Genomic DNA, 14,685 nt, shown 5'->3' with positions numbered 1-14,685 from the left:
AGCCAGTGTTTGACATCTTTCTTGAAATGAAGACAAGAGCTGGAAGTACATGTCATCCCCATATTAGCAATGTTAATGACGTTCTTTTTAAAAATTTTGTAGGGGTAGGAGGGAAGGAAAGGATGAATTGTTTGTTTGTATGAAAAAAAAATAGCTTCAAACTGAAAACCACCTTTAACATATAAGCTGATAGTATCATTGCCAAAATTCAGTCTGAAGTTTGCTCTTGTCTGAAATCCACTGGAAATACGAGTGTGTTTTGCTTGAGTAATCTCTTGTAAATGCAGTAGCGCCAGCAGCTCTGTAATAATGACCATAATGTCTTTGAAGGCACTTAGAAACTTCCTCTCAAAGACACTCTTAAATAATTAAATCTTTTTTCAATTTACATGGAATATGGAATGACAACCCCACAAAGTACCAGATTTCCTTCCTTCCTTTCTTTTTTTTTTTCATGAAAAGCATAGATAGAGTATTTAAATTAAGACACTCTTGCTAACCTGGATAATGAAGAAAGGTGATGAAAGAGCAGGTCCATATAGTTATTTATTGAGACCCTAAGATATATTTTCTTAATGTAGAAATGACAGCTTGAAAAATGAGGTACATCTGAGCTGATGGTAGAAGCCTTGGTCCCCTCCTGCAAATAAAGGGAGGCATTCTATCCCGCCTGCTACATGCCCCTGGCTCCTGGCAGCTCATGCCCTGAACTTTTATGTGGTCTCTTAGCAAGACCAGCTGCCTACTTGTTTATACATAGGTTTAAATTTCCTTTTTTTTTTTTCTTTTCAGATACTGAGAATCTCTATACAGAAGTGTATGACGGGATCTGCAGGCGTTATGGAAAGTCCTATACCTGGGATGTGAAATCCATGGTTCTAGGCAGACAAGCCCCAGAAGCAGCAGGGATTATTCGAGATGCTCTAAATCTTCCAATAACCAAAGAAGAATTTTTCCTTGAAAGTAAAACAAAGCTGGAGAAGGTATTCCATACTGCTGGGTTAATGCCAGGTATGTTTCATTGCAGCATTTGCAAACTCTTTATGGAATTATTTAAATGCTAATCAAGGTAAAAGTTCGTAATCTGCCTTTCATAAAGCAGTCACTCTTACAGATTATGTTTCATTGCTCTTGTTTTAGAAAATTTACTAAATCTACCTGTTTATTTCCCTGTTTATTAGGATATTTTGCCTATTAAAGTTGACAGATTTCTTTTTTCCCCTGTTTATTTGGAGAAAAGCTTTTTTTTCATGTTTTAAAAGAACAAAAAAGACTAGATACCTGTGCATGAATTCTATTTGGTAAACTAGACATGTTTTGTAATTCTTTTTGTCAGCTGTGTCTTATGTGGCTATGAGCATAGTCTGACTTTGCTAAGCACAGATGCATTTGCCTGCACATATGTGGGCCCATGGGTTCTTGCTGTTGGAACTATTCTCACCTAACCCGAAAATTGTAATTCAAGTGCAGTGTCTCAGTGTGTCAGTGAAGAAGAAGGATTTTTCAGGTTATCCTAAGACAGGGGAATTTCCTTAGCTCCTGAAGCTATATCTTTTACCAGTGATTGTGTAGGATGCTCAAGTGAGTAGCTTCAACGAGGTAACTTAAGATAAGCAAGAGGATGAATCTTACTTGTAGAGTGAATGCATTCTTTTGTATTGAATTACATTTAGATTTAAAATGCTTAGAGAGAAATCTTCAGCTATGCTACACTATCAGTACCTAAATCTAGGATTGCTGCTAACTTTATGTTCAGTGTTAAACTTTATGGAGCATGTATCAATAATTTATGGTGGGGAAAAAAAAAAAACCAAAAACAGAAGGAGAGAACTATAAAAAAATGTATTAGAAGTGAAATAACTGCATGCCACTGTACATGTTTAACAGTTACATTTTTTTCTCTTTGAACATGTGCTCATTTGTTCTGACAATTTCTACAGTGCAATAATATTTTAATTTTTAGACCAATCTTTTTATACTTAGTTTCATAATGCATTAAGAAGATAAAAGTTAAAAATATGTGATATGTTAGGAGTAAGTAACAAGTAGCAAAAATAAAAAGTGTGATTTTTTCAGCAGCTTAAAAACTTTAGTATATTTTGTGTCCAACTTAGTTCTCACTCTTAGTTATCTCTCTAATGTCTTTTTTAGGCAAGATTTTTCAAATTGTATCTTTCTCACTTATAGATCAACCTGACACTGTAAGCCTAGTTAAACGTCCCAGAAAAACAAGAAAGTTGGATTCATGTGTTTTTTGGTTTTTATCTCAAGCTTCTGGGACTGAATTTTCAAATATATCTTTTGCAAGCCAAACAAAAAAACCTTGTATGGGTTTAGAAAATGCCAGATGAACAGACTGGGTAAAATGCTGGGTAGCACGGAGGAGATATTCCATGCCTGCTGAAGACTGTGATAATGTGGCTGAGCTGGCTTGAACAGAGTTAGAAAGGTGATGGAACAGATTTGCCAAAGGAAACACGAAGTTTTCTACTGTTCCTGCCTTCAGGAAGAGAATTTTGTCCTTACTGAAGCTGGACTATGATGGATGAAACTAAGAGAAGCAAGTAAACATTTTCATCATCACCAAAATTGTTCAATTGATTATCTTTTCTATTCAACTAAATAGACATGATAACTTTTTTCAGTCCATATTCTAAAGCAGAATTTATATGAACTAGCATACAAGCTGAATTGCCATGAATTTTTGGAAACCTGGTTGATTACAGCTAATAAGCTAGAGGGAAAATGCCTCCAGCTACTTACTATTCACTTTCTTTAAGAACTATTCTCCAGTTAACGAGATTTTTTAAATCCAATTCTGTCTTTTTGTATCTTCTGAGGATGTTTACTAATGGATTGTGGATTTATTCTACAGTCACTTAATGTTCTTAAATTAAGAATGGGCTTCTTGCACGTGTTGTGCAATATGTAAGATTGTGGTAATGTTTTGAGTTTGCCAATTGGTCTCTGACTAAACTGATCTTTCAGATGGTTACAGGTAAATGCAGGAAAGTGAAAGTTAATTGTCATATTAACGGTGTAAAAGGACTGGTAGTATTCATATTATCATTATTATGTTGATTTTATTATTAATCTGTTATTATCTCAACCCACAAATTGTTTTCTTTCCTGATTCTTCCTGACCCACCAGGTAGGAACACACACAAAATGAGAAGCTGTGTGGTACTTAGTGTCCTGCTGGGGTTAAACCATGGCACAGGCTATATGACAGGCGTACCACTTAGAGTACAGCACCTCTGAGACATAAATGGCTAAAGACAGAATTTGGGTTGTTTCAGTATGGCCAAACTTCAATATATCAGGCTGCGGTCAAAATACAAATTTCATTTAAGAAGAAGCAGCATACATTTCTAATGTGGAATTTTCTGGTAACTATATGAGACTTTTTCACAGTTAGATTTATTTTTAGTTCTGAAAGAATCTTAAGGAATGGTAATTTTGATTCAGTGTAGAAAGAAATTAATCCAAGATGACAATTAAAAAATGACAGACCTGCCACTGTGCTGCTTTTCTAAATATTTCTGTCAGAGTACAGACATTGTTATCTACAAGAGTAATGCAGTAGGCTTTCTGTTTCTGCAAATGCCTTTTGAGTGTTTCTATGTTGCAGGAAAGTGCTTAGTCAGAAGATAAGGGAATGACCAGCAGAACAGAAGAAAACCATGCATATGTATGTTTACCTATACATATATGTGTATGCTTTTGCATAAACCTAGAATATATACAGAGTGAGAAAAACTGAACTCCAAATTATACAACTACCAACAGCTGTTATAATCATGTCAGGATTATAAAACTACTGTTATTCTTTCACTGCAGTCTCTGGGTTTTGGCTCATCATCATTATCACAAAGCACAGATCTTTAAGGATTGTGTGCCTGTGTATGCCTTTCAGACATTTTCCATTCCTGGGCCATTTTCATGATAACTGGGATTTAGTTGTTGCATCTCCTCTTTAGCCAGTGAGGAATGTGATGTGCAAACTATTTTCCAGTTCAAGTACAGTTGACTGTCCTTTACAGCCATGAGAGGTTAATTTCATACCTCAATTTTAGTACCAAATGAAGCGAGTCAGAAAGCACAAAAAGAGAAGAAAGGATAACCATTCAAATGTCAATGGCTACTCACTCCAAATTTCCTTTTTCCTGAACAGTTAAATTCAACCAGATGTCTAGTTTGCTTAACCATTGCTTCCTTGATTCATGTTGTGCCCTTGACAATTAAACAGACTTCCTACCATGATCTTTTCTTTTCCTTGTTTTTTTTTTAATGGTAGGAAGCTCTAGTGAGTCCATGCTGGGCTCAGTGAGCCTGTAACACCTAGAGATTAGCCACTTAGCTGCAAACTTGGAATGATGTTTCCTGTTAGGCTGATATCAAACATTTGACCTTTACATCAAGTTCTAAAAGACTGCATCCCAAACATGCTTTTATCAGGAAATCAGCAACAAAATTGATGCAGGTTTTGAATTATGTAAAATTTAGTACTTATGTTCCTTCTATGGTCATGCATGTGTCAATATGTCCAAATTCAAGTGAGAATAATCATTTGATGAATAGGAAATCTCTCTGACCTGGTGCTGATACTGGTCTCTGATACTTTTTAGGGAGCAATAAAATGAGAAGACAAAATTTCTTATTAATAGTCATGGTTTCCACCTCCACTGTTGTAGCTTAATGAAAGGATGCCATACCATTGCAAAAAGTATTTTTAAACAGTGTGTCATAACAAATAAAGAAGCAGGTTGATCTGAGAGTTGTGTTTCCATAGTTTCATGAGATTTAGAAATAGAATAGAGTAGAATAGAACTATTTCAGTTGGAAGGGACCTACAAACGTCATCTAGTCCAAATGCCTGTTCAGGGCTGACCAATTTAAAGCATTCTTGACAATTAAACCAAGCAGTGGATAACCCCACCTCTGTCACAGTGTCACCTTCATAGCAGCAATCCTGACTTCATCTGAGGATTGAGAGCAAGTGTATAAAATCAATAACATTGGTGATGGCTTTGCCATTGTTGTAGCACACCAGACTTCATAAAAATATTTTTAAATAATTTTATTACTTAAGTTAACAAACAGCATCTTCTTTTTCTAAGTGAGGTTGTTTTGCTTTGCTGAGTGCTCTTAGTGTTCAGAGGCTGCTGAGGTTTCTTGCCATAGATTTGCTTTTGTGAACTTAAGGGTTATCATTTAATTGGTTAGAAATCTGATCAACATGACAGAGCTTAATGTTAACTTTTCTTTGATTAAAGATAGTGATGAAATCTTGAAAAGCTCTACCACATACCACATTCAGTAAATGCTGTATCACATTCAGTGTGGGAACTGTAAATGATTTTGGAAAGAAGGACTAGTCTTTTTAATACACAAGCTATATTTATCCTTGAGATTTCCGTTTGTGTACAAGTGGACATAAATTATCAAGACATGCATAATGTATGCACAGTTAATTTAAACACTGCATGGACCACTTTGCTTTCCTTTAGTCTTTTTCTCAGCAGTAAATCTTTTCTTCCGGATATACACCAAACACTTGGACAGCTTGTTTTGTGCAACATTACAGCAAAATGAAGTGGACTTGAATATGTGTATCTAAAGAGCCTTGATTTTGGCACAGAGGTCAGGTGTCTTCTCTTCTTGTGCTGCTTAGTGTGAGTAGAAAAGTAACTGTATCTACACAGTGGTGAATGAAGAGCAATGCTGTGATAGATGTACGTGTGGGAGTACTGAATGTGAGACAAGCACAAAGTTGTATTTGACCATTGCCATTTAACATTTCTTTTGGCAACATGGACAGTGGGATTGAGTGCACCCTTAACAGATTTGCTGATGGTATTGGGTTGTGTGGCCCAGTCAGCATACTGAAGGGAATGGGTGCCATCCAGAGGGATTTGGACAGGCTTGAGAGTTGTGTCGAGGAAAAGCTCATGAAGGTCAACAAGGCCAAGTGCAAGGTCCTGCACCTTAGTTGAGGTAATCCCAAGCATCAGGGAAGAGAATGGATTAAGAGCAGGCCTAACAAAGAGGCTTGCAGGTGTTGATTGACAAGAAGCTCAACACAAGCTGGCAAAGTCTGCCCACATCCCAGAAAGCCAACTGTGAACTGGCCTGCATCCAAAGGAGCATGGCCAGCGGGTCAAGGGAGGTGATTCTGGCCTTCTACTCTGTTGTTTTTGAGACCCCACCTGGACTGCTGCATCCAGCTGTGGGGCACCTAGCATGAGAAGGATGTTGGAATGAGTTCAGAGGAGGACCAGTGATAATCTGATCTGAGGAATGAAGCATTCCTCCTTGAAGGCTGACTGAGAGAATAGGTGTTGTTCAGCCTGGAGAAGATTTAAGGGAGGCCTGATAGCACCTTTCAGTATCTCATAAAGAATCTGGACAAGGACTTTTTACAAGGATTTGTAGTGACAGGACAAGGAGGAATGGCTTCAAACTGAAAGGGAGTAAGTTTAGGTTGGATATTAGGAAGAAATTATTTTCTGTAAGAGTGGTGATGCACTGGAAAACATTGCCTAGAGAATCTATGAATGTCCCATCCCTGGAAGTTTTCAAGGACAGGCTGGATTTAGCTTGGAGTAACTGGACCTAACAAAAATTGACCCACACATGGCAGGGGATTGGAACTAGATGATCTTCAATGTCCTTTCCAATGCAAAACATTATACAAATTTGTGCACAAACTACATGAGGAAAAACTATGGTGACCAGTACAGTTATTACAACAAATATTTCTGTGCACAGGTCCGAAAATCTGTTTATTAATACTGTGTTCTTTTAAAAAGTCTGTAACCCATTTCTTCAGAATATCCTGCATCTCAGCTACAAGACTTAGCAAGTGTAGTTGTATTAGCATGAGCTACATGGCGTAGACAAACTTTAAAATTATAGTAGGGAAACAGAAACAAACCATACATGTACATCAGCAAAGGAAAAGGGAAACTGAATAAAAGAGGTAGCAGACTAACAGATTAGTCAAAGATGATATGAAAATAAAAATAAAAACAAGTGTGTTTTTTGAATGAGAGTAAGAAGTCAGATTAAATAAATAAGTCACACCACCCCCAGATACTCTTCCCAAGAAAGCATAAGCATGTATAGATAAAATATACACAAGGAAAGATCTGGTTGCTCATGAAATACAGTTTTTGTTCTCTATTAAAAATAACTTTGTAATGTATTTCCATACTCTATTTTTTCAAACCACTATATTTCTTATCAAAAAGTTTGGAAAGAAAACCTTTCCTTTGGCTTATAATTACAGTTGACATTAAAATAAATATGACTAATAATACTCATTAGTACCTAGTACAAACAAAAGTGATCTTCAAAGCTTAAATAAGGAGAATGAGTATCTTTTCAACAATGAATATTAACTGGGAACCAAATGATTGTGATTATAAAATACAGACAAACATAGCACAGGATTGTGACTGGATCACTTACCAGATACCAGTAACTGCATGGGGAGAGGGATAAGACAATCTATAAAATTTCCTAAATACCTCACTTTTCTGAAGTATTTTGTAGTCCCCAAAACTATGTCAAAGGATACCTAGCAGCAGTGGGTAGCACTAAATTTGTTACTTTAATCATGACTATTTGAGGCCTGTGTGAGTAAAGGTTGTTGGACTCGATGATCCTTGTGGAACTCTCCCAAGCCAGCTTTATTCTGTGATTCTGTGAAATGAGAAGTAGTATTTTTATTAAACTAATTAAAGTGTGGAGAAGCTTTTGAGCATATTAAGTCATCTTCATTTCAATTTTAAAATACACATTTTCTATTTTGAGTTTTCAGAGTGCGCATGTGTTTACTTTCTAAAAAAAAAACAACTATGAAGAGAAAGACACAGAATAATCACCCTAAGCCTAGCTAAAGTTTTTATTATTTCCATACATGTAGCCTTTTGCTTTCTGTAACAATTTAATAAGAATTTCCACTTGATGTCTGAAGAATACACAGAATCTATGGAAACTTCACCATATAATATCATTTCATGGACTGCTTGGTGCTTGCATTTAATTAGGTTAAGAAAGATATTGTATTTATGGTGTTTTGTTTGTATGGGATTATTATTATTATTATTATTATTATTATTATTATTATTGTTATTGTTATTGTTATTGTTATTATTATTTACTGTCTTGAACTAAAATAATCATACGTTATATTGTTTCTTACATTATTAGATGTCTGACACTGTAATTACTTTAATAAGTACAGTGATCATTTAGAAGAATATGAGGTATTATTGTATATGATGATTCTCTCTTCCAGCCTGCTCAAAATATTTTTCAGTTGCTTAACACTTTAGCTAAATTAGTTGTAAATTATAAAGGAATATTATATATGATAGTTGGGGCAGATCTGAAAGCCCTGTGAGCTGTTTGGATTTTGTTTAAGGGTGGGAAAATGTGGATATGTCTGCTACATGTCCTTCCTAGCAGAGAATGTTAGCTTTCAGATAAATTAAGAGCAGCAGCATCCACACACATTTGCTATTTCTCAATTTCCTGTTGATTTCTTGGTTTTCTTTCTGGGATTGCATTGTGGATAAAATACTATTTATCAGAAATAAGATGTAATTTGTACCTAGGTGCCAATTGGGAAAGAACTAAGCAGTGGCAAGAGGGGTATAGTACACTATGGTGTTTGTGAAAGCATATGCCACTAAAAATTGCACTGTTTATTTGAGGCCTTCTCAGCCATGTAGGAGATCCTGTAATGTAATTTTGAAGCATAGTTTTCATAGAATCTACCTTATAAATGCTAGGTGTTTAACTTATTATGGTCCTATTTGCAATGTATGTTTTCTTGAGACAAGGTCTTGTGAAGTTAATTTTTAAGGGCTTTTTCCTTACATAGCTTATATTCATCTTTTTAGGATTGAGGCATTAGAGAAGACAGGGGGGCTGTCTGTTTAAGTCTGAGTATTTATGTGCTCCTGCACTCTGTGCTGACAGTACACAAACCAGCTGTTTTCCTGAAGCTGGAAAACTACAGGACTTCAGCTGTGTGTATAAGACATCAAACAGTGGATTTCCAGGCTAAGGTACTGTCAGAGCTTGCTGTGGGATTGTCTGTATGATGGTGTTATGCCTTCAAATCAATCTACTGCAAGCAGAAATATAAACACCAGCGTGGGTGAGCGAGGGTCCGTAGTGACACAAAGTCCCCAGGCAGGTGCAAAGGAGAGCTGCTGTATTGCAAAAACCAGGCCTTTTTAAGCACTTAGCCCATTATCAGCTACATACTTGTAAACATAATCCAACCACCATACACCAGGGTGTGAGCATGCCATGGTTACATAGCTTGTTTTTCAACCCCTAATTCAGCTGAGTCTTTCCCTCAGTCCTTTTCTACTTAACCAAAGTAACAGGCCTGAGCCATGATTTTATAAGGCCTTCCCTTTGTAAGGTTTTACCAATATGCAACACAAGAGACATTCAGTTGGGGAACAGAGGAAACTGAAATTAGGGTTCAGTCCTGAAGTCGTGTGTATAATTCTTTTCCTAATCTCATGTGTTTTTCCAGTTTATCGTGGAGATAATTTTCTTGTTTATCTTGAAAAGTATTCTTATATACTACTGTATAATGTTCATAGATTAAAGTTTGGTTGGAAATTAACATTTGAAAAAAATAGAAGAGCTTTATAGTCTTTCCTTCTTTATCTGAAAGCATTTTAAAATAAATAAATCTGAATCTGTATAAATGGAAGTGGTACAAGTTAAGAACAGTGTTTTGTTCAGGCATAGCTAAATACAAGAAAAGGGATGGTACAAAATTTTGAAATTATATAAAATGAAATGTAACAAAAATGTATGTGCTGTTCACTGTTCTGAACTATTGTGCATGACACAGATTATGTTTATATGAAGCTAAAAGGAAAAAAATAATTCCCTTTGCTTTCAATCAATTTGAGTTAGCTTTCAGGAGTTTCATCTTGTTAATTTTCACTTCATGATCAATAATGTCATTTGATTATAAAATGTGGTAGCTTAAAAGGAATAATGTACAAACAGTGTTGTAATAGCTTGTAAATAATTAGATAGGGATTCTCATTAGATCATTTTAGTGTAACATTATTTGGTTTCCCAAACTCTTGGTGTACATGTATGTATTAGTCAATTAGAAGGAAAATGTGACAGTTAGCCCAAGGGTTTTGTTGTTCAGTGTAAGTCTTATTTTTAGTTTGGGAGTTGATCCAGTGTATTAGTCACCATGATATCAGCTGAACCTAAGGAGAACACCACATCTGGAATCTAATGGAGGGATAAAAGTTCATTTTACAAAGAAATAAAATAATGTATATGCTTTTCCGCAAGTTTCAGAACAAGAGAGCCATTTTCTTCCTTTTAAATATGTCTGTGGTCTCAGAAGAAATAGGTCCTTTCTGTTTGTTTAATTAGTTTTCTTTTTTCCCTCGAAGTTGATAACTTCATTGACATTTGTCATTAATTGTGATTTAAAGATTCTGACATTTAAAGTTGATCCTCCTTCTTTTCAGCTTCTGTAACAAAAGTCTGCTTACAATTCTTTTCACCTATTTTTCTGTGCAACAGTCGCTGATGCTAAACTGTAACAGTTAGTGCATATTAAGGTTCTGTGTCAATCTAAAACTTCTTATTTAAAGAGTACTTACCTCTTTTACTACCTAAAAGCAAGAGTACATTTGGAAATAAATCATAGCAATATTGGATATTTATTCCTAATTCTTTTATAACTATTTGAAGAATTTATGTTGTTCTGCAGAAGATATTTATTGCCTGTGGGCATATTTATTGCCTGCGTGCCACATTTGAAGTGTATTCTTATGATGAAAAAAACAGAGATGCTTTTTTCTTTTTATATTTCTTGAATTTTTGTTCTTGCTCTATATTACTAAGCTTTCAGTAGGAATGGTGGAAGGGAGTCCCAAGTCTAGCAGAGGGGTCCCTCTGGGATGGGTGGGCCATGATCCCTTACATGTTGCCACAAGTAAGTTAGAAGTTAGGGTGATCATGGGAATTTTCAGTATACTTCTTCATTGCCATTGAGTTTTGAATTGGTTGGTTTTAATTGTCATTTCATTGAAAAATCTTTGTAGCTATAGAAGATATAATGACGTAGTATTTGCCAGGGGAAGTTTCTTACAGATCTTTAAAACAGTTCCTCAATTCCCCTTCTGGTGACATTTTCTTTAAAAAAATAGCATTAGAAAGATACTAAGGAAGATATTATCTTCTTAATGAAGAATTATATGCTGAATTAGTAAAATAATTGTGTCAGTAATTTGATGTGGTGGCAAAGTGTCTAGAACTAAACTGGTGGTAATTGATGCAAACAAAAATGGATTTTGCGGATCTATAGCTTTTACAAAGAGGAAAGCAAACATGAAATGAAAATATTTTTCAGCTGCTACTGTTCTGAGCTTGTCATGTTATGCTAGCTATTCTTCCAAATGCAGTTTAATTTTTTTTCTGGGCAGCTGATTTGGCCCCTGATTTTTTTTTTTTTTCTGTATTGCTCTATTTACATGTATGCAAATAATACTTTTTTAAGTGGCATCTTCTCTGAATAATGTAAATATTTTCTCTCTGGAGATATTAGGGACAACTGCATTTTAGCTCCCTTGTTGTGATGGAAGCCAAAAAAAGAAATCAAACACACATGCATACACATTTACACACTGAAATCATGACATGCTCGAGGAATACATGAGAGAACCCTGGAGAAATAACCTTTCTGCAACAGTGCTTCTCTCTAACTGGCTGCCTCCAACAGAAACATAGAATAAGCATACCCAGTGAGAGATGAACTGAAACTGTGATGCAGTGGGACTGAAGAAAATTAGCTATTTGAAAAGAGCACAACTTTAGAGAAAATTAACCATATCATAGCAAGGGCATAGGAGATAGGAAGAGTCTTCTGCTTGTGTAATCTTTGGACTGCTTTATGTTACAATATTTATGTATGCTAGCCTTGCTAAACATTCCAGTTTATTAAATTCCTTAGAATGAATGTATTTTATTTTAGGGAAGAGACACTTATACTACTGCTTTACATTAAGGAATCAGTGCTTCCATTAATTTAATAGAGACTTACTTCACATGGTTCAGAATGAAGATATAAACTATCTGGAATAAAAAGCTGGCTTGTATTTAACATCGTATTTTACTGAGAGGACACAGTAGCATCATTTGGGAAAAAGTGCACTTGCTTAGCATAACCACTTAACGGAGCATAAGAAGGCTTTTAAACAGCTGATGTATTGACCTTAGAGGAACAGTATTGCTTGTTATATCTGTCCATCTCAAAATCTAACATTAGAGAAGTGCATGTATTTAAAGTTTAAAGGTCATCTTCAAATACAAGCATGGAGCTGGAAATGTCAGTTATTAATTGTTTGATTTAATTCTGGAGAATAAATGAGAAATCTGCAGAGAGTCATACTTACAGGTCCTATTTCCAGATAGATTAGTTACTGCACCTATTCACTAATCTACACACTTTGTTATCAGTGGTACATACAGCTTGTCAAAGTTGAGCATATGACTATACTTGGGAAAAATGTAGGGCAGATAACAGGTTGTTTATAGAATTGAATGGCTGGATCACAAGGGAAATACAAATCAGAGATGCTGAGGTGGCAAAGGAGGAGTAGGAATGGTTTAAGGGAGTGGAGACCAGCTATAACGATGACAGTGAATCAGCAGGAAGGGAATAAGATTATTCTTTTATAACCAGGCATGAAAAATAGGATAAGAATTAATGTAGTTGGAACATGAAAATAGAATTGTGCTCAAGTTGTTTCAAGGAGCCAAAATTCCACTGGACTCTACTTGAACCTAAACTACCTGAAACTAATATCCTGTGTCCAGTACAGTTGGGATTAATGCCAAAAAGCACAGCTGAAATGATTTTACAGCTATGGAGGATTTTCTCTTGGGAATTTATAAAGACCAGACATCCACACTTGTTCTTCACAAAATAATGCTAATTGTTTTGTCTGGGGAAGGTATCCAGCATTAGGATGCTTCAGCAAAGGAGCATTAAAACCCCTTCAGAGAAAACACAAAACATGCACCGAATAACAAAGTATGTTTCCCTCTTACACAGACTGGTTGTGTTTTCACTGTTCACTGCATTAACCTTCTCTAGAAGACTGGATCAGATTGAAGTTTCTGCCCATTAGGCTTGAGGTGTTCATTACTCTGGGTTCACAGCATCAACAGATAAAGCTCCAGTATTAACAACTCTGACTGACAGCTGCTCTCCTCTGCCTAGTGTTACTTGCTTTAGTAATTGCAAAAGAGAGAAACTGAGCTCTCTTATGGGCTGGTTTGAGCCAGCTGGATACCTACTTCAGGAATTAAAATTCTGCAATCCAGTGAGAAAAGTATACTTCTTTGATTTTTTTTTTTCCCCAGGAGCATAACTGTGTATGAATGAAAATGTTCTCCCAAACTCTTGGAGTTTTAACTAATAAACTTACAAAATGTCGGGACATTGCTTAATGATTTTCTAGTGGGTCTCATTATGTAGTGGTCTTAATTACATTTTTGACAGATTTTGAGAAAAGCATTCTTTGATAACAGAAAAAGTATGTATATAACTTTACAGAATGTTCCATGATTTTTGAGTATAGAAGGAACATTTCAGATATAGCAAGAATTTTCTTTTACACTGGCTGTTTGAAATAGGTTTATTACATTCAGTAAGACAGCGTTGCTGAAGTATTGGTAAATGCTTTGTAATTAGGTATAAAGATTAATACATATACCAACTTATATGCATATTTATAAAAACTAAAATGTTTATATTTGTCTTGCAGGGGTGAATAAGCTGGTCCGTCATTTACACAAACACAAGATACCCATAGGTGTTGCCACCAGCGCGAGTGTTGTGTCATTTGAGATAAAAACAACCAGACACAAAGACTTATTTAGTCTTTTTCATCATATTGTGTTGGGAGAGGATCCTGAGTTGAAGCGTGGCAAGCCACATCCTGATCCATTTTTACTTTGCGCAAAGAGATTTCAACCTCCTGCACCACCAGAGAAGGTAAGAGGGGGAGGACACAAATCAAATTTAGGAATTTTCTGTTTGGGCTATATATGGATTTTTTTTTTAATGCGATAAAGACTTAGATTAATATAAGCATTATTAAAATCAGCAACCCCCATTTTCAAAGATGTTTGTGCTATCAAAGAGAGGAATTTCCATCCACTGCATCTAGAGTTCATTATGCAGATTGCTCTGATTTGCTACATGGTAGCATGCAGTAACAGAAAAGTGTAATGATTTTCTGCTGTATAAATAAATCTGGAAGCTTAACTTCACTATTCAGAGTTTGGACACATTCATGGCTGATTTACCTCTTAAGTGTAGAATCATTAAGTATAGTTCTTTGTGATGAGGACATACATTTTTCTGAAGCTATATCTTTCCACTAGCAGTCTAAATCTCTGAGATTATAGTCCTTGTTTCCAATTTAAAATTATCATTTGAGCAATCTTTCTCAAATAGTAGATGTGTTTATTTTTCCTGTCTTATATATAACTTTACAAACTATTCTGAAGTAGAAATCTGTAGGGAGAAAATTTCATGTAAACTGAGAATTAGTTAAAATAATGTATTAATTTATATTTTAAATTAAATTGCCTTTATCCTCCAAA

General features: G+C 35.4%; 1 protein-coding gene across 1 annotated transcript in view; it reads left to right on the top strand.

Annotated features, from left to right (window-relative positions):
• Positions 1–14,685, top strand: part of PUDP (pseudouridine 5'-phosphatase) — a 64,343-nt gene that overhangs the window by 25,439 nt on the left and 24,219 nt on the right. Inside the window, exons 2-3 of the mRNA XM_030280507.4 lie at positions 793–1,011; positions 13,842–14,071. Coding sequence (XP_030136367.1) covers positions 793–1,011; positions 13,842–14,071 — 449 coding nt within the window. The remainder of the gene's footprint in view (positions 1–792; positions 1,012–13,841; positions 14,072–14,685) is intronic.

This window comes from Taeniopygia guttata, chromosome 1 (genome assembly GCF_048771995.1).
Source record: "Taeniopygia guttata chromosome 1, bTaeGut7.mat, whole genome shotgun sequence".
Lineage (NCBI taxonomy): Eukaryota > Metazoa > Chordata > Aves > Passeriformes > Estrildidae > Taeniopygia > Taeniopygia guttata.
Note: the sequence above shows the minus strand (reverse complement) of the source record. Positions and strands in the feature narration are given on the sequence as shown.